Below are 23,576 nucleotides of genomic sequence, written 5' to 3'. Positions count from 1 at the left end.
TGTTTGGTGGGATCAGGAAGGTGTGGTGTATTATGAGCTTCTAAAACCAGGTGAGACCATTAATACTGATCGCTACCGACAACAACTAATCTATTTGAACCACACTTTGCTTGTGAAATGACCAGAATGTTCCGGAAGACACAGCAAAGTAATTTTGTTTCATGATGACGCACCACCACACACTTCAAAACCAGTTAAAGACACGTTAAAAGATCTTGCCTGGGAAGTATTAACACACCCGCTGAATTCACCAGACCTTGCTCCTTCAGATTACCACTTCTTCTGATTGATGGCACACACACTTTCTGAGCAGCACTTCAAAACATATGAAGAAGTGGAAAAGTGGGTCTCTGAATGGTTTTCCTCAAAACAAGAAAAGTTCTATTGGGACGGTATCTACAAATTACCTGAAAGATGGGGATATGTGTAGGTAGCAATGGACATTACTTTGAATACAGCACTTTTGATGTTTCTCTTGAAATTATCATGTTTTTTTTTTTTTTATTACAAAATCTGCCATTATTCACTGCTACACCTAGTAGAAATAAAATACAGAAAACCTGCCTTAATAATCTATGGAAGACTTGCTAGATGCAGAGGATCTCAACCTGTGGGTTGCGATCCCTTTAGGGGTCGAATGACCCTTTCACAGGGGTCATCTAAGACCATCCTGCATATCAGATATTTACATTATGATTCATAACAGTAGCAACATTACAGTTACGAAGTAGCAACGAAAATAATTTTATGGTTGGGACACAACATGAAGAACTGTATTTAAAGGGCCTGAAGGTTGAGAACCACTGTGCTAGAGCGAACCCTGATAATGGAGGACCAAAAGTGGCGACTGCATAAAGACTGGTAGGAAGGGCAGAGGGGGGGAAGGGCTGGCTGGGCATCCACATACAGCAACTGGAGTTCTGAAGAGATATCTCAGCTGATTTGCCATTGAGAAGTCAGGGGTCTAATTCCCAAGCTGGGCTCCCCAGTAAAGAGCACCAGAACTGAGAAGGGTACCCATATAACATCTGTGTGAAAAGCACTGGGGTTGTTGTCTACCAGGTAAACATGCTGGAAATTCAGGCACCCTTTTAAAAGCCCAACACACAAAATTCCCTGTGGAGTCACCCACTGTGTGCTCAGGCAGAGTGGGGGCAGAGTGGACTAGAGCTGTGGGAGAAGAAGCCAGGATTGGGGGCTCTGGGGTTAGAGCTCAGAAGGCAGACACCATGGTTTCCTGTGCTGATTCAGTCCCCTATGCAGTGGAGGACATCCTTCCCACACAAACATTTGCTGTACAGCAGCCTTTGCCTGGGGGGAAGACAGTTGACCCACCCTATTGGAAAACAGCTTGCCCCACAGTGCTGAGTTCCTGAGGTCACTTAAGAGACTAAAAATAACAGTTAGCCTCCAGGTAGAAGCAACTGCCCTACTCTCTTGAAAAAAACTCTTGCCACACCTGAGGACGATAGCCTGAGGGCAAGTAAAGTCAGAATCCTTTCAGTCTGAAGGCAGAGGCAGATCCTGGAGGCTTTAAGTCTTTGCCTGATCTAATTAGTCAGAAACAGTGTTTGACACTGTTGTGCACTAGAAATTGAGAGACATAGCAGATCTATTTAATACACAGTCACAAATCCAGACACACAGTCAAAATGAGGAGACAAAGAAACTGCCCCCAAAAGAAAGAACAAGAGAATTCTTCAAAAGATTTCTCTTTTGAGAAGAGATAAATGAAGAGATAAATGAAGCACAGATAAGATATTTATTTGAAACAGTTCAGGGTAATGATGGTAAAGAAGCTCAGCAGCATGAAAAAAAGATATACTAACTCTCACTCTGAAAACAGAAATAGAGAATGACATAGCACAAACAGATAACACATTGGAAGGAATACACAGCAGATTAGGGGATGCTGAGGATGGACTAGTGAATTAGAAGACAGAGTTGAAAAAAAAATCAGAGAACCAAAAAGAAAAACAATTAAAAAATAGGAGGACAGCTTAAGGGAACAGTGGGACAACATAAAATGTAACAATTTTCACATAGTAGGTGTGCCAAAAGAGGCAGAAAGGGCGGAAAGGACAGAGAACAAGTTTGATAATGGCAGAAAACTTCCCTAACCTGGTAAAGGAAAAAGCCACACAAGTCCAGGAGGCACAGAGATCACCAAGCAAGAATAACCCAAACAGGCCCATGACCAGACACATCATCATTAAAATGCCAAAAATTAAAGACCAAGAGAGAATCTTAAAGGCAGCAAGAGAAAAGAAAACTGTTACCTACAAAGGAGCTCCCATAAGGCTGATTTCTCATCAGAAACTCTACAGGCCAGACAGGAATATCATGAAGTACTCAAGGTAATGGAAAGCAAGGATCTGAGACCAAGATCACTCTGTCCAACAAGGCTATCATTCAAAATAGATGGTTAAATAAAGAGCTTCCCAGACCAAAAAAAAAAAAATGCTGAAGGAGTACATCACCCCAAGAGGTATCGGTATCAGTACATTTCGCTGTGAGTTTGTGTGTCCGTGCCCCCTGGCAAAGGGCTTTAGAGGCGATCTCCCTAAGAGTGACTCCCAGGAGTGAGGGAAAAGGAGACAATATGTGCTTCTTCCCACCCCCAGGCTGAGCCCCTTCTGCCCCTGCTGCTCCCAGCCTGTGATGTGCCCCTGGGGGTCTCATCCGAAGGATGGATGAAGTGAAGGGTTAGTTCATAGAACCCCACGACCAGGTTTGGGGAGGGGGTGGGGAAGACTCTGGTGGCCGGAAAGAACTTGAAGAGTGTGGAGGGGGAGTTTTTAGGGAGGACTCTGGGCCCTGGGAGAAGGGCTGGAAGACCCTGGATCCCTGGGAAGGAATGCGTGGGTGGGTGCACATGGGGGAAAGCTGAGGGGTAAGACCTTTAGGCCCCTGGCCCCTCCTAGGAATGAGGGACGGGGCACCTCTGGAGAAGCTGGGAGAGTCCTGTGGAACCCAGTCCCTGGAGAGCTGGTCACTCCCTTGCCCACCCCGGGCCTAGGCTGGGACCCAGCTGAGGCAGGTGCCTGGGCTGCTCAGAGCATCACTCCCGGAACTCTGGGTCCTGGACATCTGCTGGACGTGCAGGGCCACCTGGGAACACTGGAGTGTGTGTGGGAGGTAACAGGAGTGAGAATCAGGCCCTGTGCTCTCTCCAGGGGGAGGGGGGAGAGCAAGGGGGGACCGCATTCAGCACAGGTTCATGAACATGATGAAGGCACAACGCAGGAGCACCCTTGATGTCGATGTCAGCACTTTATTATCTTCAGCCCCGATCTGAGCGCCCGCCTGGGCATCCAAAGGAACAAGGGCCTTGGAGGCAGGGTACTGACTGTTGTTCACTTAAAAGAATAGAAATGCGGGAATGCTGGCCGTCCTGGGCCCTTCCCCATCAGCCCTGAACATCCCCCCTCGCCCCGCGATGTGCGGGCACTGAGACAGCCAGGGTGTGCCCAAGGTCACACTCAGAAGGGATGCTGAATTTACTGCCGTTGCATCTGACCAAACTCCTTTTCCCGAAGTTCACTCCTTTTGATCTTGCCAGTGACAGTTTTGGGCAGCTCAGGGACAAACTCCACCTGGGTGAGGAGAAAGCAAACCATCCTGAGTCCTGCTGTCACTTCCTACCAGTCCCCACTCCTCCCTTCACCCTGCATGTCCCCCATACAGGCTGCAGCAGGTGGTGGCCTCAATGGTGGGGCCAAGTATGTCAGGTGCTCCTCCTGACCCCCTGAAGCTGCCTGCAGCCCTGTGACGCGCTCTGACCAATGAAATGTGGGGGAGTGAAGCGTGCCACCTCTCACAGGAGAGTCGGAACCTCTGTGTCCCTCTCTGACAGCACCTGGTGGGCATGTGGCTGTGGGGTTCTTTGTTACAATAACATGGTTTCAAACATGGGGCACATGCCCCACAGGGGGTCAATTTGATTTTTAAGGGAAGCAATTGGAGAATGAGTTATCAACAGTGAATTTTTTCCATTTCTTAAGGTTCTAGGGGCCTCATATACAGTATATAAATATATATTGTGTCATAGCTATGCATTTCAGTTCTCCATTATGTTTTAGAACTTTAGTTGCTATTTTTTCACATCACTTCATATTATTATTATTTTTAACAATTTCTTAGTGATTTATTCCTCAGTACTTCAACTGTCCTTTTGTTCTTTTATTTTTCTCTTTCATGGGTGCCATGTTCTTTGGAAGCTTGTTTAGACCAAGTTAATGGCCTTTTAGGCTTCCTCCACATGAATAGGAGCTCACTTTTCGAATAATAAGAATTATATGTCACAAGGGGGCCTCATGATTTTAGAGATGCTTAGATGGGGCATGGCCAAAAAACGGTCCTAACTGGTACGCATCCCTGTTCTATCTCTAGGAGGCAGCAGAGCCTGACATTAAAAGCAAGAACGCTGCTGCTGTTGGAGACACATGGTTTGAGCTCTGCCTGTATTAACTCTATTCTCTGAGCCTTAATTTCAACTCCGTAAAATACATGGTTAAACCATCTCAGGCTGCGGAGAGGATTAAATGAAATAATAATGCACATGAAGCATTGAATCCAGGGCCTGGCACATGAAGTAAATATTCAGTAACAACAACACAGCTTTACAATATGCACTGACTATAAACATTCAGACAATGTAGGAAATGTTAACTGTTGGCATCGGAGAGATATCTCAGCTGTGGGGGTGCCACTGAGAACTCTGGGGTATCTTCCCTAAGCTGGGCTTCCCAGCAGAGAGATCCTAAACTGAGGAGGGTACCCACATAACATCTGGCTGTGAAAAGCAGTGGAGTGCTTTCTGCCAGGGAGTAACAGCTGAAAATTAAGGCACCCCCCTTAAAGGGCCAACACACTAAATTTGCTGTGGAGCCACCCACCTTGTGCTCTGGCAGAGGGAAGGTGAAGTGAACTGGAGCTGTGAGAGCAGAACCCAGGACCGGGGACTCAGGGAATAGAGCTCAGAAGGCAGACACCCCAAGTTTCCTGGGCTGGTTCATTCCCTCAAGGGGACATCTTCCCCACATAGACATTGCCTTGCCTGGGGGGAGACAGCTGATATACCTTATTGGCAAACACCTTGCTCTGAGGCCACTTAAGAGATTTAAAGTAACAATTAGCTACCAGGCAGAAGCGACTGCCCCACCCTGTTGATAAAACTCTTGCCACAACTGAGGACAATCACCTGGGGGCAATTCAAGTTGGAATCCTATCAGTCTGTAGGTGGAGGCAGCCTTTGGAGGCTTTAAGTCTTTGCCTGATCGAATTAGTCAGAAACAGCCTAACACTGTCCTGCACTAGAGATTGAGAGGTGTGGAGGGTCTAACTCAGGGTTCCTCAAACTATGGCTCGCGGGCCACATGCAAATACAAATATTGTATTTGTTTCCGTTTTGTTTTTTTACTTCAAAATAAGATATGTGCAGTGTGCATAGGAATTTGTTCATAGTTTTTTTTTAAACTATAGTCTGGCCCTCCAACAGTCTGAGGGACAGTGAACTGGCCCCCTGTTTAGAAAGTTTGAGGACCCCTGGTCTAACTCATACATAGTCACAAATCCAAACAGACAACCAAAATGAGGAGACAAAGAAACAACCCTCAAATGAAAGACCTAGAGAATTTTTCAGAAGAAGAGATAAATGAAGCAGAGATGAGAAATTTATCTGAATTAGAGTTCAGAGTAATTATGGTAAAAAAAAAAAAAAGCTCAACATCATGAAAAATATATAGTAACTATAAAAAAAGAACAGTCTGAGATAAAGAATGACATAACACAAATAAAGAACACATTGGAAGGAATACACAGAAGATTAGGGGAAGCTTAGGATCAAATCAGTGAATTACAAGACACTCAATCACAGAACCAAAAAGAAAAACCATTAAAAAAACAGGAGGACAGCTTACGGGAGCTGTGGGAGAACACGAAACATAACAATATTAGAATAACAGGTGTGCCAGAAGAGGCATAAAGGGAGAAAGGCATAGAGAAGGTTTTTTTTTTAATTGCTTAAAGTATTATAAAGGGTATTACATATGTCTCCTTTTTCCCCCCACCCTTGACAATCCCCTGGCCTCCCCTACCCCCCAGTGTCTTATGTCCATTCATTATGCTTATATGCATGCATATAAGTCCTTCAGTTGATCTCTTACCCACCTCCCCTTCTGCCCCCCTAGCGTCCCTGGCCTTCCTGCTGTAGTTTGACAGTCTGAGGCAAGTCTGCCTCTGTATCTATTTTTGTTCATAAGTTTATAATGGTCTTTATTATCCATGAATGAGTGAGATCATGTGGTATTTTTCCTTCATTGACTGGCTTATTTCACTTAGCATAATGCTCTCCAGTTCCATCCATGCCGTTGCAAATGGTAAGAGTTCCTTCTTTTTTAGAGCAGCATAGTATTCCATCGTGTAGATGTACCACAGTTTTCTAATCCATTCATCTAGTGATGGGCACTTGGGCTGCTTCCAGATCTTAGCTATGGTGAATTGTGCTGCTATGAACATATGGGTGCATATATCCTTTCTGATTGGTATTTCTGGTTTCTTGGGATATAGTCCTAGAAGTGGGATCACAGGGTCAAATGGGAGTTCCATTTTTAGTTTTTTGAGGAAGTAGAGAAGGTTTTTGAAGAAATAATGGCAGAAAACTTCCCTAACCTGGTAAAGGAAAAATCACACAAGTTCAGGAAGCACAGAGATCCACAAACAAAAAGAATCCAAACAGGCCACGGCCAGACACATCATCATTAAAATGTCAAAAATTAAAGACCAAGAGAGAATCTTAAAGGCAGCACAAGAAAAGAAAACTGTTACTTACAAAGGAGTTCCCACAAGACTGACACCTGATTTCTCATCAGAAACTTGATAGGACAAACGGGAATGGCATGAAGTGCTCAAGGTAATGGAAAGCAAGGATTTGAGACCAAGATTACTATATCCAGCAAGGCTATCATTCAAAATAGATGGTCAAATAAAGAGCTTCCCAGATCAAAAAAATAAAAATAAAAAAAAAAGACTAAAGGAGTACATCATCCCAAAACCAGCATTACAAGAAATACTAAAGGTATTGCTGTAATGAGAAGAAGAAAAAGAGAGAGAAACCTAGCCATACAGAATCAAAATGGCAATAAATAATTACCAATCAATAATAACCCTAAATGTAAATGGAATAAATGCTTCAATCAAAAGGTGTAGGGGCCTGGCTGGCATGGCTTAGTAGTTGAGCATCCACCAATGAACCAGGAGGTCAAGGTTTGATTCCCAGTCAGGCCATATGCCTGGGTTGCAGGCTCAATCCCCAGTGGTGGGCATGCAGGAGGCAACTGATCAATGATTCTCTCTAATCATTGATGTTTCTATCTCTCTCTCCCTCTCCCTTCCTCTCTGGAATCAACAAAAAAATATATTTATTTTTTAAAAGGCGTAGGGTAGCTGAATGGATATAAAAACATGATCCAACTTTATACTTGTCTCCAAGAGACCCATCTCAAAACAAAAGGCACATACAGAATGAGAGTGAAGGAATGGAAAAAAACTTTCCATGCAAGTGGAAAAGAATAAAAAGCTGGAGTAGCAATACTCATATCTGAAAAAATAGACTTCAAAACGGAGGCCATCACAAAAGACAGCAAAGATCACTACTTAATACTAAAGGGATGGATCCAACAAGAGGATAGAACCCTGGTAAATATCAATGCACTCAATATAGGTGCACGAAATTATATATATATATAATTTCCAGAGTACTTTAATAGAGAGATCTACAACAATAAAGTCATAGCAGGGTACTTTAACACCCACCTGCTTCACCGGATAGATCTTCCAGACAAAAACTTAACAAGAAAACAGACTCTAAAGAACACCCTGGATCAGATGGATTTAATTGACATTTATAGAACATTTCAACCCAACGCAGCAGAATATACATTCTTCTCAAGTGCACATGGATCATTCACAAAGATAGACCACATGTTAGGACACAAAACAAGTCTCTACAAGTTCAAGAAAATTAAAATCCTATCAAGCATCTTCTCATATCACAGTATAATGAAATTAGAAATCAACTACAATAAAAACGCCCCCAAACATTCAAACACATGGAGGCTAAATAGCATGTTATTAAACAAAGAATTGGTTATCAATGACATCAAGAAATTTAAAAAAAAAACACCTTCCTGGAAACAAATGAAAATGAACACACAACAACCCCAAATCTCTGGGACACAGCAAAAGCAGTCCTGAGAGGGAAGTTCATAGCACTGCAGGCATACCTCAAAAAACAAGAAAAATTAACAATAAAATATTTAACCCTTCAACTTAACTAGAAAAAGAACAACAACAAAAGCCCAAAGTAAGTAGAAGAAAGGAAATAATAAATATTAGAGCAAAAATAAATAACATAGATACTAAAAATAATACAAAAAAACCAATGAAACCAAGAGCTGGTTCTTTAAAAGGATAAACAAAATTGATAAACCATTAGCCAGACTCATCAAGAAACAAGGAGAGAGGACCCAAATAAAAAAAAATCAGAAACAAATGTGGAGAAGTAACCACTGACACCATAGAAATACAAAGAATTGTAAGAAAATGCCATGAACAACTATATGCCAAAAAGCTGGACAATGTGGATGAAATAGACAAATTCCTAGAAAAATACAATCTCCCAAAACGAAATCAGGAAGATTCAAAAAACTCTTATAGGCCAATAACAACTGATGAAATTGAAGCAGTAATAAAAATACTCCCACCAAACAAAAGCCCAGGTCCAGATGGCTTTACAGGGGAGTTTTACCAAACATTCAAAGAACAGGTAACACCTATACTCCTCAAACTATTTCAGAAAATCCAAGAGGAAGGAACACTTTCAAACTCCTTTTATGAGGCCTACATTACCCTAATTCTAAAACCAGATAAAGATACTAAAAGAAAGCAAATTACAGGCCAATATTCCTGATAAACATAGATGCTAAAATCCTCAACAAAATAGTAGCAAATCTCATCCAGCAATAATTAAAAAGATCATACACCATGATCAAGTGGGATTTATCCCAGGGTTGCAAGGCTGGTATAATATTGGCAAATCAATAAATGTGATACATCATATAAACAAATTGAAAGACAAATATAACATGATCATATCAATAGATGCAGAAAAAGCATTTGACAAAAATCCAATGCCTATCTAGCTATCTATACCTATATATATATATATAGAGAGAGAGAGAGAGAGAGAGGTAATATGCAAATTAGCCAGGATGCCTAAGGCGTCATGACCAGCTCAAGAGAAGGCTATATCACGACCAGCTCAGGAGGAGCTGCGTGCGCAGATGGGCAGGAGGAAACTGTGTGCCGCTCCCAGCCCCAGTGGCTGCGGGGAGGCTGGGGCTAGGAGAGGGCTGGAGCAGAGACAAAACACAGGGGGCACCTGCTACAAGCCTCTGCGGCTCAGAGCATGCCCCCAACCCAGCGGACACACACCAGGTGGGGGTGTGCTCCAAGCTGCTGCGGTGTGGCTCGCCTGCTGGGGGGTCCTCTGTGCATGAGCTGCAGAGGAAGCACCCTTTCTGACAGCTCATTGGCTAAGCTCCCTGTACGCTGCCACTCGCAGTGTTCTTGGTAACTTGGGTAATAAGAATCCAAGAAGGTGATCTAGGGTTTTTCCACCTCATTCCTGAAGGAAAAACAGGGGTCCACTGCTGGAGGGGCTAAGAAATGTCATATCCGACGGAACCGGTTTGGCTCAGTGGATAGAGCGTCGGCCTGCGGACTGAAAGGTCCCAGGTTCGATTCTGGTCAAGGGCATGTACCTGGGTTGCAGGCACATCCCCAGTAGGAGGTGTGCAGGAGGCAGCTGATCGATGTTTCTCTCTCATCGATGTTTCTAACTCTCTATCTCTCTCCCTTCCTCTCTGTAAAAAATCAATAAAATATATTTAAAATAAAAAAAGAGAAAGAAATGTCCTATCCTGCCCTAGCCGGTTTGGCTCAGTGTATATAGAGCCTCGGCCTGCGGACCACAGAGTCCGGGTTCAATTCTGATCAAGGGCATGTACCTAGGTTGCAGGCTCCTCCCTGGCCAGGGCCCAGGTCAGGGCTCATGCAGGAAGCAACCAATCAAAGTGTCTCTCTCACATTGATGTTTCTCTCTGTCTTTCCCTCTCTCTTCCCACTCTCTAAAAATCAATGGAAACATATCCTCAGGTGAGGAGAAAGAAAGAAAGAAAGAAAGAAAGAAAGAAAGAAAGAAAGAAAGAAAGAAAGAAAGAAAGAAAGAGAGAGAGAAAGATCATATCCTATGAATGACACATCTTGAAAATGCCTAAAGAAAGTTGTCATTTTTTCGTGGTGAAGGGGCTGGAGTCCTGTTTGATGAAAACACCTTGGCAGCTGCGGTGGCCATCAGTGGCAGCAGCAGCGGGGTGTTGGGGAAGGCGCCTTCCCCTGATTATCCCGGTCACCTCCTGCAGAGGGAGGCCAGGCTGTGGCTTAGGCCCGCTCCACATAAGCCTCTACATGAGGGCTCCTGGACTGTGAGAGGAGGCAGGCTGAGCTGAGGGACCCCACCACCACAGTGCATGAATTTTGTGCACTAGGCTGCTAGGTTTTTTTTATTTTTTGGGTTTTTTTTTTTTTATAAAAACTCTCAGCAAAGTGGGAATAGAGGGAAAATATCTCAACATGATAAAGGCATACATGACAAACCAACAACAAACACCATACTCAATGGGCAAAAACTAAAACCATTTCCCCTAAGAACAGGAACAAGACAGGGATGTCCACTTTCACCACTCCTGTTTGACATAGTACTGGAAGTGCTAGCCATAGTCATCAGACAAGAAAAGAAATAAAAGGTATCCAAATTGGAAAAGAAGAAGTAAAACTGTTATTATTTGCATATGATATGATATTTTACATAGAAAACCCTAAAGACTCCATCAAAAAACTACTCCACTTAAATGAATTCGGCAATGTAGCAGGATACAAAGTTAACACCCAGAAATCTATGGCTTTTTATACACTAACAATAGGCCCAGTGCACAAAATTCGTGCACTAAAGGGTGTCCCTTAGTCTGACCTGGGCTATCTCACAGTCCAGGAAGCCTCGGGGGATTTCCGACCGACGGGTTATTTCTCACCATGGAGAGCAGGCCTAAGCCGGCAGGCAGTCAGACATCCTTAGCACTACTGTGGAGGCGGGAGATGCCACTGCACTTGCTCGCCATGAACCCGGCTTCAGGCTGAGTGGTGCTCCTGTGTTGAGCATATGCCCCCTGGTGGTCAGTGGATGTCATAGCGACCGGTCATTTTGCCATTCAGTCAATTTGCATATTGGCCTTTTATTATATAGGATAGTGAACTCACAGAAAGAGAAACTAAAATAACAATTCCATTTACCATTGCAATAAAAAAATTAAGATGCCTAGAAATAAACTTAACTAACGAGGTAGAAGACCTGTACCCAGAAAACTATAGGATGTTGAAAAAAGAGATAGAGGAAGACATAAACAAATGGAAGAATATACCATCTTCATGGATTCATAGAATCAACATCATTAAAATGTCCATACTACCCAAAGAAATCTATAGATTCCATGCAATCCCCAGTAAGATACCAATGGAATATTTCACAGACCTAGAACAAACTCTCCAAAACTTTATATGGAATTTTAAAAAGACCCTGAATGGCCTCAACAATCCTGAGAAAGAAGAACAAAGTTGGAGGGATCACAATACCAAATATCCAAAGTCACTGTTCTCAAAACTGCCTGGTACTGGCACAAGAACAGACATATAATCCAATGGGACCAAACAGAGAACCCAGAAATCAACCCAAGCTATTATGCTCAATTATTATTTGACAATGGAGGCAAGAGCATACAATGGAGTCAAGATAGTCTTTTAAATAAATGGTTTTGCAATCACTGGAACAATTCATGCAAAAAAAAAAAAAAAAGAAAGAAAGAAACTAGACCAACAACTTCCAGCATACACAAAAATAAACTCAAAATGGATAAAGGAGTTAAATGTAAGACGGGAAACCATAAAAATCTTAGAAGAATCCATAGGCACCAAAATATCAGACCTATGTTGTAGCAATATCTTTACCAATACAGCTCATAGGGCAATGGAAACTAAGGAGAAAATAAACAAATGGGACTACATCAAAATAAAAAGCTTCTGCACAGCAAAGGAAACCATCAACAAAACAAGAGAACCCACTGCATAGGAAAACATTTTTGCCAATGCGATCTCAGATAAGTGTTTAATCTCCAACATTTACAGGGAACTCATACAACTTAACAAAAGGAAGATAAACAATCCAATCAAAAAGTGGGCAAAGGACCTAAATAGACAATTTCAAAAGGACATACCAACGGCCAAGAGACATATGAAAACATGCTCAAAGTCACTAATCACCCAACAGATGCAAATCAAAATGACAATGAGGTACCATCTCACACCTGTCAGAATAGCTATCATCAACAAATCAACAAACGACAACTTCTGAGGAGGATATGGAAAAAAAGGAACACTCGTGCACTGCTGGTGGGAATGCAGACGGGTGCAGCCACCATGGAAAATAGTATAGAGTTTCCTCCAAAAATTAAAAATGGAACTCCCATTTGACCCAGTAATCCTACTTCTAGTATATATATCGCAAGAAATCAGAAATACCAATCCGAAAGGATGTATGCACCCCTATGTTCATAGCAGCACAATTTACAATAGCTAAGATCTGGAAACAGCCTAAGTGCCCATCAGCAGATGAGTGGATTATAAAACAGTGGCACATCTACACAGTGGAATACTATGCTGCTGTAAAAAGAAGAAACTCTTACCATTTGCAACAGCGTGGATGGAACTGGAGACCATTATGCTAATTAAAATAAGGCAGTTGGAGAAAGATAAATATCACATGATCTCACTCATTTGTGGAATATAATGAACAACATAAACTGATGAACAAAAATAGAGCCAGAGACAAAAAGATGGTGGCTGGCAGGACGGAGGTGAGGGATAGCAAGTGAGCGAGTGAGCGGATGAATGGAGAGTGTGTGGATGTGTGTGGTGTGTGTGTGTGTGTGAGTGAGTGAGTGAGGGACAGTTAAATCCGGCAGGAGCAGGGAGGCTGTCAGACCGGGCTCTCTGGGTCAGCGAGAGACTACCACCGCTGTGGCTCTCCCTGGACTGCGGGGTCTCCAACACGGAGCCCACACCATCTTAAAGGGGAGAGCGGCCTCTTCCAGGAACTCAGCAGCACCACCACCCAGACAGGCCTTGGACACTGCCCGCGACCCGGCAGCCACTCCAGCCAAAATCCTGCAGACACACCCACAGACTCGCGGACCCTAGAACCTCCACCGCTGAGGAGCACCGCGCCGCCCGCAGCAGTTAAGTGCAGCCTCCCGCTCCCCAGCGGCAGACCTCCCACATTGCATGTTCGCTTGTCTCCAGCGCGCAGATCTCCGAGGCACACCCCTCCATAGACTCCTCCTAGGAGTCACTGGGAGCCTCAGCTGGGTGTGATTTTGTACGGACACAGGCGCACTGCCCCCCAGTAGAAACCTGAATTCCCTCTGCCTGAATAACTGCCCACACACCCAGCTGCGCAACTTAAGCGCCAGGGCCCCTCAGAGTGGATCAGAGCTCAGCGCTGGCGAACTGCACCGCCACAGTTCCTCACTCCCGCTCAGCCCATCTATGCAGGGGGCACTTTGGGGAAGCCGCGGTGAGCCTCTGCTGGGCCCGATCTTGGACTAATAGGGTCGCACTCCCCTGGGCAGTAGACATTCTGAATTCACCCATCCTGGATACCTGCCCAAAGCGTGCCAGGGCCCCTCAGAGTGCTTCAGTTCGCCTGCGCCAGCAAACTCACTGCGGGTGCTCCAGTGTGCCGCCACGGGGAACGCGCGCCTATCCACCACAGGTGCATCAGCAAAATCTGAGTTTCCCCACCCCACAGCTGCAGAACTCTGGACACTACAGTTGCATGCTTTTCCAGCGTGCAGGTCTCCCAAGACCACCGTTCCACAGGCAGCCCTGGGGCCCCACTGCAAGCCCTGCTGGTCCTGCATTTAAACAAACAGGGGTGCACTGCTGGGCTGTAGAAATGCTGAATTCCCTCTTCTGGGATACCTGCCCACAGACACTGCAATCCAGTGGCTTCAGTGCCAGGGCCCTTCAGAGTGTGTCAGCACACCCTGCTGGCAAACACACCACAGGTGCCTCTGTGAGCTGCCGCTGGAATCGCGTGTATCCAACCACGGAGGCAGCAGCAAAAGCTGAGTCTGCCCACCCCACAACTATAGAACTCTGGACACCACAGTCACGCTTTGCCAGAATGCAGGCTTCCTGAGCCCCACCACCCCAATAGACGGTTCCTGGGTGCCACTGTGAGTCCCTGTGGGGCACGTGTGATTTCAACCAAGGGCATAAGACAGCAAAAACTGGAACACCCCCTCCATGGCTGCTGACTTCTAGACACCTCAGTTGCGCCTTTCCAGCTAGCTGGCCTACATCAAGAGAACCCAAAGAGCCCAAGTAGGGAGCTACACTAGACTACCAACCCCAGGAGACCTGAGAGGTCACACCAGTAACACCACACCCTAAAGAAACTGGGTAGCAAAGCAGTCGAAGCTATAATTTAAAACATTACAGCAAAACATGGGAAGACAAAAAAGCAATCCACAAAGGAAAGAAAAAGAGGATCAGCAGGAAGGGAGTTAAATGAAATTGAGGCTACTAACTTATCAGAGAAAGAATTCAGAGTAATGGTTATAAGGATGCTCAAACAGCTGGATAACAAACACACACAACTCAATGAGAATTATAAGGAGCTGAATGAGAATGTCACCAACATGAAAAGGAACCAAGAGGAAATGAAGAATGACATGGCTGCAATAAAGAACACAATGGAAGGCTTAAACAGCAGACTAGAAGAGGCTGAGGACCGCATCAGCGAATTAGAAGACAAGATAGGAAAAAACACACAAACACAGGAGCAACTGGAAAAAAAACCTTAAAAAGCAAGAGGCGAGCCTAAAGGAGCTTTGGGACAATGCAAAATGAAACAACATTCGCTTAATAGGGGTACCAGAAGGAGAGGAGGAGAAGCAAGGAATAGAAAATCTGTTTGAAGAAATAATGACAGAAAACTTCCCTGATACTGGCAAGAAAAATACTACACAAGTCCAAGAAACACATAGAGTGCCAAACAAGATGAACCCCAAAAGACCAACGCCAAGACACATCATAATTAAATTGGCAAACACCAACGACAAAGTAAGAATCCTAAAGGCTGCCAGAGAGAGACAGAAAGTTACCTATAAGGGATCTCCTATTAGAATATCAGCTGACTTCTCAACAGAAACACACCAGGCAAGAAGGGAATGGAATGAAATATACAAAGTGATGCAAAGCAAGGGAATGAATCCAAGAATACTATACCCAGCAAGACTATCATTCAAAATCGAAGGCGGACTCAGGAGCTTCACAGACAAAAAAGGGCTAAGAGAGTTTATTACCACCAAACCAGCAATGCAAAAAAATGCTAAAGGGACTGCTGTAAAAAAAAAAAAAAAAGAAAGAAAGAAACAGAAAGACAAGAAGAAACACAAACATTAAGAATAAAAATGACCACAAACAAATACTTTTCAATAATAACATTAAATGTAAATGGATTAAATGCTCCAATCAGAAGACACAGGGTAGCTGAATGGATAAGAAAACATAACCCATATATTTTCTGTCTGCAAGAGACTCACCTCAGAACAAAGGATTCACACAGACTGAGAGTGAAGGGATGGAAAAAAAATTTTCAGGCAAATGGAAATGAGAAAAAAGCTGGGGTTGTGATACTTTTATCTGACAAAATCGACCTCAAAGTAAAGGCCATAACAAGAGATAAGGAAGACCACTACATAATACTAAAGGGAGCAATTCAACAAGAAGATATAACTCGGGTAAACATATATGTACCCAATACAGGAGCACCCAAATACATAAAACTTCTGGAAGATATCAAGGAGAGATCGATAGCAATACAGTCATAGTAGGGGACTTTAATACCCCACTGACACCACTGGATAAATCCTCTAGACAAACAATCAGCAAAGAAACAGCAATCCTAAATGACTCACTAGATCAGATGGACTTAATAGACATCTTCAGAATATTTCACCCCAAAGCTACAGAATATACATTCTTCTCCAGTGCACATGGGACATTTTCAAAGACAGACCATATATTAGGACACAGGCAAAGTCTCTTCAAATTCAAGAGAATAGAAATCATAACAAGCATCCTATCAGATCACAATGGCATAAAATTAGAAATCAACTACAATAAAAACATTGAGCCAAAACCAGTTTGGCTCAGTGGATAGAGCGTCAGCCTGTGGACTGAAAGGTCCCAGGCTCGATTCCGGTCAAGGGCATGTACCTGGGTTGCGGGCGTATCCCCAGTAGGAGATGTGCAGGAGGCAGCTGATCGATGTTTCTCTCTCATCGATGTTTCTAACTTTCTATCTCTCTCCCTTCCTCTCTGTAAAAAATCAATAAAATATATTTTAAAAAAAACATTGAAAAAAATCCAATATTTGGAGGCTAAATAGCATGCTATCAAGCAATGACTGGGTTACCAGAGAGATCAAAGAAGAAATAAAAAAGCATCCTGGAAACAAATGACAATGAAAACACAACAATCCAAAATCTATGGGACACAATGAAAGCAGTGCTGAGAAGGAAGTTCATAGCTCTACAGGCCTATCTCAACAAACAAGAAAAACTGTCAATAAATGATCTGACCCTACAACTCAAAGAGTTAGAAAGAGAGCAACAAGAAAAGCCCACAGTCTCCAGAAGGAAGGAAATAATAAAGATCAGAGCAGAAATAAACAACATAGAGACCAAAAAAACAATACAAAAGATCAATGAAACCAAGAGCTGGTTCTTTGAAAGGATAAACAAGATTGATGAACCTCTAGCCAGGCTCACCAAGAAACAAAGAGAGAGGACCCAAATAAACAAAATCAGAAATGAAAGAGGTAAAGTAACAACTGACCCTACTGATATACAAAGGATTGTCAAAAAATACTATGAACAACTCTACTCCAATAAACTGGACAACCTTGACGAAATGGACACATTCCTAGAAAAATACAAGTTTCCAAAACTCAATCAGGAAGAATCAAAAAACCTGAAAAGGCCAATAACTACTGATGAAATTGAAACAGTAATCAAAAAGCTTCCATCAAACAAAAGCTCTGGACCAGATGGCTTCACAGGGGAGTTTTACCGAACATTCAAAGAAGAGCTAAAGCCAATCCTTCTCAGAATATTCAAAAAAATTCAAGAGGAAGGCACACTTCCAAGCTCTTTCTATGAAGCCAGCATTACCCTAATCCCAAAGCCAGATAAAGACACCACAAAGAAAGAGAATTTACAGGCCAATATCCCTGATGAACATAGATGCTAAAATCCTCAACAAAATTCTAACAAACCGGATCCAGCATTACATTAGAAAGATCATACACCATGACCAAGTGGGATTTATTCCAGGAATGCAAGGATGGTACAATATCCGCAAATCAATAAACGTGATACATCACATAAACAAGTTGAGAGACAAAAATCGCATAATCATATCGATTGATGCAGAAAAGGCATTTGACAAAGTCCAACACCCTTTTCTGATAAAAACGCTCAGCAAAGTGGGAATAGAGGGATCATACCTCAGCATAATAAAAGCCTTATATGACAAACCTACAGCCAACGTCATACTCAATGGGCAAAAACAAAAACCATTTCCCTTAAGAACAGGAACAAGACAGGGATGCCCACTTTCACCACTTCTGTTCAACATAGTACTGGAAGTGCTAGCCAAAGCGATCAGACAAGAAGAAGAAATAAAAGGCATCCAAATTGGAAAAGAAGAAGTAAAATTGTCATTATTTGCAGTTGACATGATACTGTACTTAGAAAACCCTAAAGACTCCATCAAAAAATTATTAGACGTAATAAATGAAATTGGCAATGTAGCAGGATACAAAATTAACGCCAAGAAATCAATGGCATTTTTATACGCCAATAGTGAACTTACAGAAAGAGAAATTTTAAAAAATCCCATTTACCATCACACCAAAAAAATTAAGATACCTAGGAATAAACTTAACCAAGGAGGTAAAAGACCTCTACTCAGAAAACTACAGGACATTGAAAAAAGAGATATAGGAAGAAATAAACAGATGGAAGAACATACCGTGTTCATGGATTGGTAGAATCAACATAATCAAAATGTCCGTACTACCCAAAGCAATCTATAGATTCAATGCACTCCCCATTAAAATACCAATGGCATATTTCACAGATCTAGAAAGAACACTCCAAAAATTCATCTGGAATAAAAAAACAGAACAAAACAAAACAAAACAAAACAAAAAAACCCGAATAGCTGCTGGGATCCTGAGAAAGAAGAACAAAGCAAGAGGAATCTCAATACCAGATATCAAGCTGTATTACAAAGCCACTGTTCTCAAAACTGCCTGGTACTGGCACAAGAACAGACATATAGATCAGTGGAATAGAATAGAGAGCCCAGAAATCGGCCCAAACCAATATGCTCAATTAATATTTGACAAAGGAGGCAAGAACATACAATGGAGTCAAGACAGTCTTTTCAATAAATGGTGCTGGGAAATTTGGTCAGACACATGCAAAAAATGAAAATAGACCACCAACTACACCATACACAAAAATAAACTCAAAATGGATAAAGGACTTAAATGTAAGACGGGAAACCATAAGAGTATTAGAGGAATCCACAGGTAGCAAAATCTCAGATATATGCCGAAGGAATTTCTTCACTGACACAGCTCCTAGGGCAATGGAAACTAAAGGGAAAAATAAACAAATGGGACTATATCAAAATAAAAAGCTTCTGCACTGCAAAAGAAACCATCAACAAAACAAGAAAACCCACTGCATGGGAGAACATATTTGCCAATGATATCTCCGATAAAGGTTTAATCTCCAACATTTATAGGGAACTCATACAACTCAACAAAAAGAAGATAAACAACCCAATCAAAAAATGGGCAAAGGACCTAAATAGACACTTTTTGAAAGAGGTCATACATAAGGTTGAGAGGCATGAAAACATGCTCAAAGTCACTAATCATCTGAGAGATGCAAATCAAACGACAATGAGGTACCATCTCACACCTGTCAGAATGGCAATCAACAAATCAGCACATGACAAATGCTGCCAAGGATGTGGAGAAAAAGGAACCCTCATTCACTGCTGGTGGGAATGCAAACTGGTGCAGCCACTGTGGAGAACAGTATGGAATTTCCCCAAAAAATGGTACTTCCATTTGACCCAGTGATCCCTCTTCTAGGAATATATCCCAAGAAACCAGAAACACCAATCAGAAAGGATTTATGCACCCCTATGTTCATAGCAGCACAATTTACAATAGCTAAGATTTGGCATCAGCCTAAGTACCCATCAGCAGATGAATGGATTAGAAAACTGTGGCACATCTACACAATGTAATACTATGGCAGCTGTTAAAAGGAAAGAACTCCTACCATTTGCAACAGCATGGATGGAGCTGGAGAGCATTATGCTAAGTGAAATAAGCCAGTCAGAGAAAGATAAATATCACATGCTCTCACTCATTTGTGGATTATAATGACCAACATAAACCGATGAACAAAAACAGATGTAGAGACAGAGAAGCATCGATCAGATGGTCAAAACTCAGAGGGGAAGCAGGGGATGGGGCTGATGGGAAAAGATCAACCAACGGACTTGTATGCATGCATATAGGCATAAATGATGGATGTGGACAACAGGGGGTGAGGGTGAGGGCAGGATTGGGGGGATGAGAGGACATTGGGGGGGATAAGGACACATTTGTAATATCTTATTCAATAAAGGGGGAAAAATAGAGCCAGAGGAAAAAAAATATTTTAGAAGATAATAGAAGTAATCCTGTTATTTGCAGATTTTTAATATTGCCTATATCTTTTGTGATATTATACTATGTTAGCACAGTTTTGGTAATATTATATTTAAAATCTTTTTTCTCTTGAAATATTAATGTTTTTTGCACGTAATATATTATATTTAAAATTATGTTTCTTGAAATGTTGTTTATTGCATATAACATTATTATATTTAAAATCATCTTCCTTGAAATATTAATTTATTGCATGTAAAGGGCTAATTATTTTGTATCTAAAAAAAGAATGGACTGCATGTTCTAAGGATAAATATAATTTTGTTAACACTCGTTTGTTGCGTACATAAGTGTTAACTGACAGTACCAAATGTATATCTAAGTATGAATCATGCTTAGGAATCATTAGAAAGCGGCTGGTTTGGATGTCTTTTTCAAATTTTGAAGGATGTTAAATAGCCTCCTTGGATAGCTTTGGGCACTGGTCTGATATTTTTTGCCCGCAGGGGAATGTGCAGCATGTTTTGGGGTCCGACCCAGAATAGAGGTGCCATCCCACTCAGTTGGCTGCATCCACCCCTACGCCGAATTGCTTCTTCTACAGAGAAAAATGCTCCTTCTATGTGCAGATTCAGCGTCTCCCGGCCACCCCACCAGACTTGGGGCAGCAGAGCTCAGAAGGGCTCGAGCATCGGCCCCACTCACCTTCCTCGGGTACTTGTACGGGGCTGTCACTGCCTTCACGTGCTCCTGCAGCTCCTTGGTGAGCTGGTCCGGGTCATGGGACAGAAACTGTGGGGTCAGGACAATGAAGGCCTTCACCACCTGCAACGCAGAACCAGAGCCAGGGCTCAGGGTGAGTGCCACCCAGTTGCCTGGTTTAAAAGTAAGTGTTTATGCAATGAATGGCAAAGCAAGCTGACACGTGAGCCTTTGGAAAAGGACAAGGCCAGGTTCAAACCCAAATACTTCCAATTTCTCCTCTTTCCCTTGCAAAATTACTTAACCTCAAATTCCTTCTCTGTGACCTGCGCAGAGTACAGGCTCATCCCGTGGAGCTGAACATGGTGGCCTTACGTTCAGATTCCATGAGTTGATACACACAAAACGTGCACCCAGTGTAACTTTATTATTACCCCCAGCATCATTGTTTTCATCATCATTTTTACCTCTAATGTACGCACAGTTCTGTGCCTGGAACCTTGTGGGCATTTAATAATTTTGGTAACTTATTGGTCTTATTGTTTTTCTTTTTTAAGTACTAGTTGATTATTTTTTTAAAAAAATACGTTTGTATTGATTTCAGAGAGGAAAGGAGCAGGGAGATAGGAACATCAATGATGAGAGAGAATCATCATCCTGCTGCCTTCTGCAGGCCCCCTACTGGGGATCTAGCCTGCACCAGGGCATGTGTCTGGACAGGAATCAAACCTGGTTCCTGGGCTGACACTCAACCACTGAGCCACACAGGCTGGGCTGAACTTATTGCTTTTATATTGTTATTTATGTCCCCATTTATGTTATTTATGTCCTTACAATGCACAGGCCTTGTACATAGGTGCTCAATAAATCCAATGAATGCATTGGAAACAGAGTGCTCAGATTTCCATCCTGGCTCCACCACAGTGCAATCCGGGCAACTTATTTAACTTCCTTATTGTGTCTCTTTGTCTATTAAAATGGTATAATAAGGAAGAGTCTCTAACTCAATAGGTTGTTGTGAGGGTTAAATGAGCCAGCTCACCCAGTAGCTAGTCAGGATGTCACAGATGATGCCACAGTGCCTCCTGCTGCCCACACGGTGTAAGTGTGCCACGCATACCAATTGCTCTGGAAGTTTCCCCTGCACCAGCCTTCCAGTGCCCACACACAGACCCCATGACCTCCTGTCCTGCTCCTCACCTGCCCTCGGATCGGGTCCGGGCTGCTCACCACAGCTGACTCAGCCACCGCCGGATGCTCAGCCAGGGCGCTCTCCACCTCTGCCGGCCCAATGCGGTACCTGGGGGACCAAGGGTTCCTGCTCTGGGTCTGAGCAGATGCCAGGGCTGGAGTGACCCAGGCCTCCAATCCCATGTTTGGGAGTCACAGCTTCCCTGGGCAGAGAGGGCAATTATCACCAGAGCCAGTGGCCTGTGAAAAGGCTCTGCAGTGGGACCAGGATGTGGAGACCTGGGAATTCCAGGCTCAGATGCTCCCAGGTCTCCCCTCACTGCCTCTGGTGGGCAGGTGGGGGTGGAAGGCTGTCCTCCTGGGGCTGTGGGCGTGGCACCAGGAGTTTCCCAGCAGGACTCTTACTGTACTCTTGGGAGCCTCAGACTTGGTCTTAAACGTTTGGGTAAATTCTGTCTCACAACATCAGCATCTCATTTAGAAATTTAAAAAGTAAAACAAACTTAATTTCCCTGATGCATCCAAGGGAAGTTGTTACTGTGTCACCTTTTCTCCCTACATCACCTACGTGGCAGGGACAACAGATTGGGGGCCACACTACATCGGTTCAAGTCTGGGCTTCTCCCTGCACTACCTTGGGAACTTTCAGCAACTTAGTTCACTTAGCAGTGACTCAGTGTTCTCATCTATAAAATAGGCACAATAATGGCATCTACTGTGTTAGGCAAAGCACAAAGGAGTGTGCTTTCACACAGTAAGTTCACCATTAGCTTAGCTGCTATTGTTTTTGTTCTGTGACATGTGTCCCATTCAATTAGAGGAACACAGAGAATAATTTCCCCCAACCAATGGGGACAGATAGGGGCTCAAATAAGGCCTCCCATCCCAATCCTATATCCCCTCTTTAAATTGCACAGTGTCTACTGTGGTTGCACTTCCAGACCTTCTTGACCTTTATTTTGATGTTGGGGGAGATGCACAGATACCCCGGGCTGCAACAGGAATAGGCTGAGGGTCCCATCCCCAGTGCATGGAGGAAATGTGAAGCAAGCTAGAGCTGCCAGGCCCCAGGTCAGCCACACCTACCCAGAGGCGTTGATGATGTCATCATCCCTCCCCAGGAACCAGATGTAGCCCTCTTCGTCAATAGTTACTTTGTCCCCAGTGTTGTAAAAGTCCCCACACTCCACTTTGGCTGTCTTCACTGGGTCATTCTGCAAAGAGAACGTCGCTCTTATTGAAGGCAGTGAGGTTAGAGATGTTGAGCTGCAACCTGGGGCTCAAATCTGCGTTTGAATCCTGCTTCTCACGCCGCCAGGCACCTGTGTAACTTCTGTAATCTCTCTGAGTCTATTTGCTTTACATGCAAACACTCAATGCATGCTACTGGTCAATTAATGCACAAAACACACTGACAATTGATCTACACTAATAAAAGAGAAAAATGGTAATTGGCGTACGACGATACCCTTTTCATTGGCTAATCAGGGCTATATGCAAATTAACTGCCAACAAGATGGCGGTTAATTTGCATATGTAGGCACAATGCAGGGAGGCGAAAGGGAAAGCAGGAAGAAACCCCCTGCCACTGACAGTGATCGGAAACCCAGGGGGGAGCTAAGAGCTGGGGGGCAGGGGCCGCCTTTGCCCTGCCCCCCAGCCATGATCGGAGAATCAGGTGCCTTTTCCGCCCTGGCCAGTG

At 43.3% G+C, this 23,576-nt stretch overlaps 1 protein-coding gene across 7 annotated transcripts in view; it reads right to left on the bottom strand.

Annotated features, from left to right (window-relative positions):
* Nucleotides 1-3,254: 3,254 nt before the first annotated feature.
* Nucleotides 3,255-23,576, bottom strand: part of LOC132232794 (acyl-coenzyme A synthetase ACSM1, mitochondrial-like) — a 187,990-nt gene continuing 167,668 nt past the window's right edge. For all 7 annotated transcript variants that reach the window (XM_059692396.1, XM_059692399.1, XM_059692398.1 and 4 more), the window contains 4 exons: nucleotides 22,961-23,088; nucleotides 21,884-21,983; nucleotides 20,687-20,806; nucleotides 3,255-3,596 (listed from right to left, as the gene is read on the bottom strand). In XM_059692396.1, coding sequence (XP_059548379.1) covers nucleotides 3,501-3,596; nucleotides 20,687-20,806; nucleotides 21,884-21,983; nucleotides 22,961-23,088 — 444 coding nt within the window. In that variant the 3' untranslated portion in view covers nucleotides 3,255-3,500. The remainder of the gene's footprint in view (nucleotides 3,597-20,686; nucleotides 20,807-21,883; nucleotides 21,984-22,960; nucleotides 23,089-23,576) is intronic.

This window comes from Myotis daubentonii, chromosome 4 (assembly GCF_963259705.1).
Source record: "Myotis daubentonii chromosome 4, mMyoDau2.1, whole genome shotgun sequence".
In the NCBI taxonomy this organism is placed as follows: domain Eukaryota; kingdom Metazoa; phylum Chordata; class Mammalia; order Chiroptera; family Vespertilionidae; genus Myotis; species Myotis daubentonii.
The sequence above is the reverse complement of the archived record's forward strand: the minus strand, read 5'-3'. Positions and strand labels throughout refer to the sequence as shown.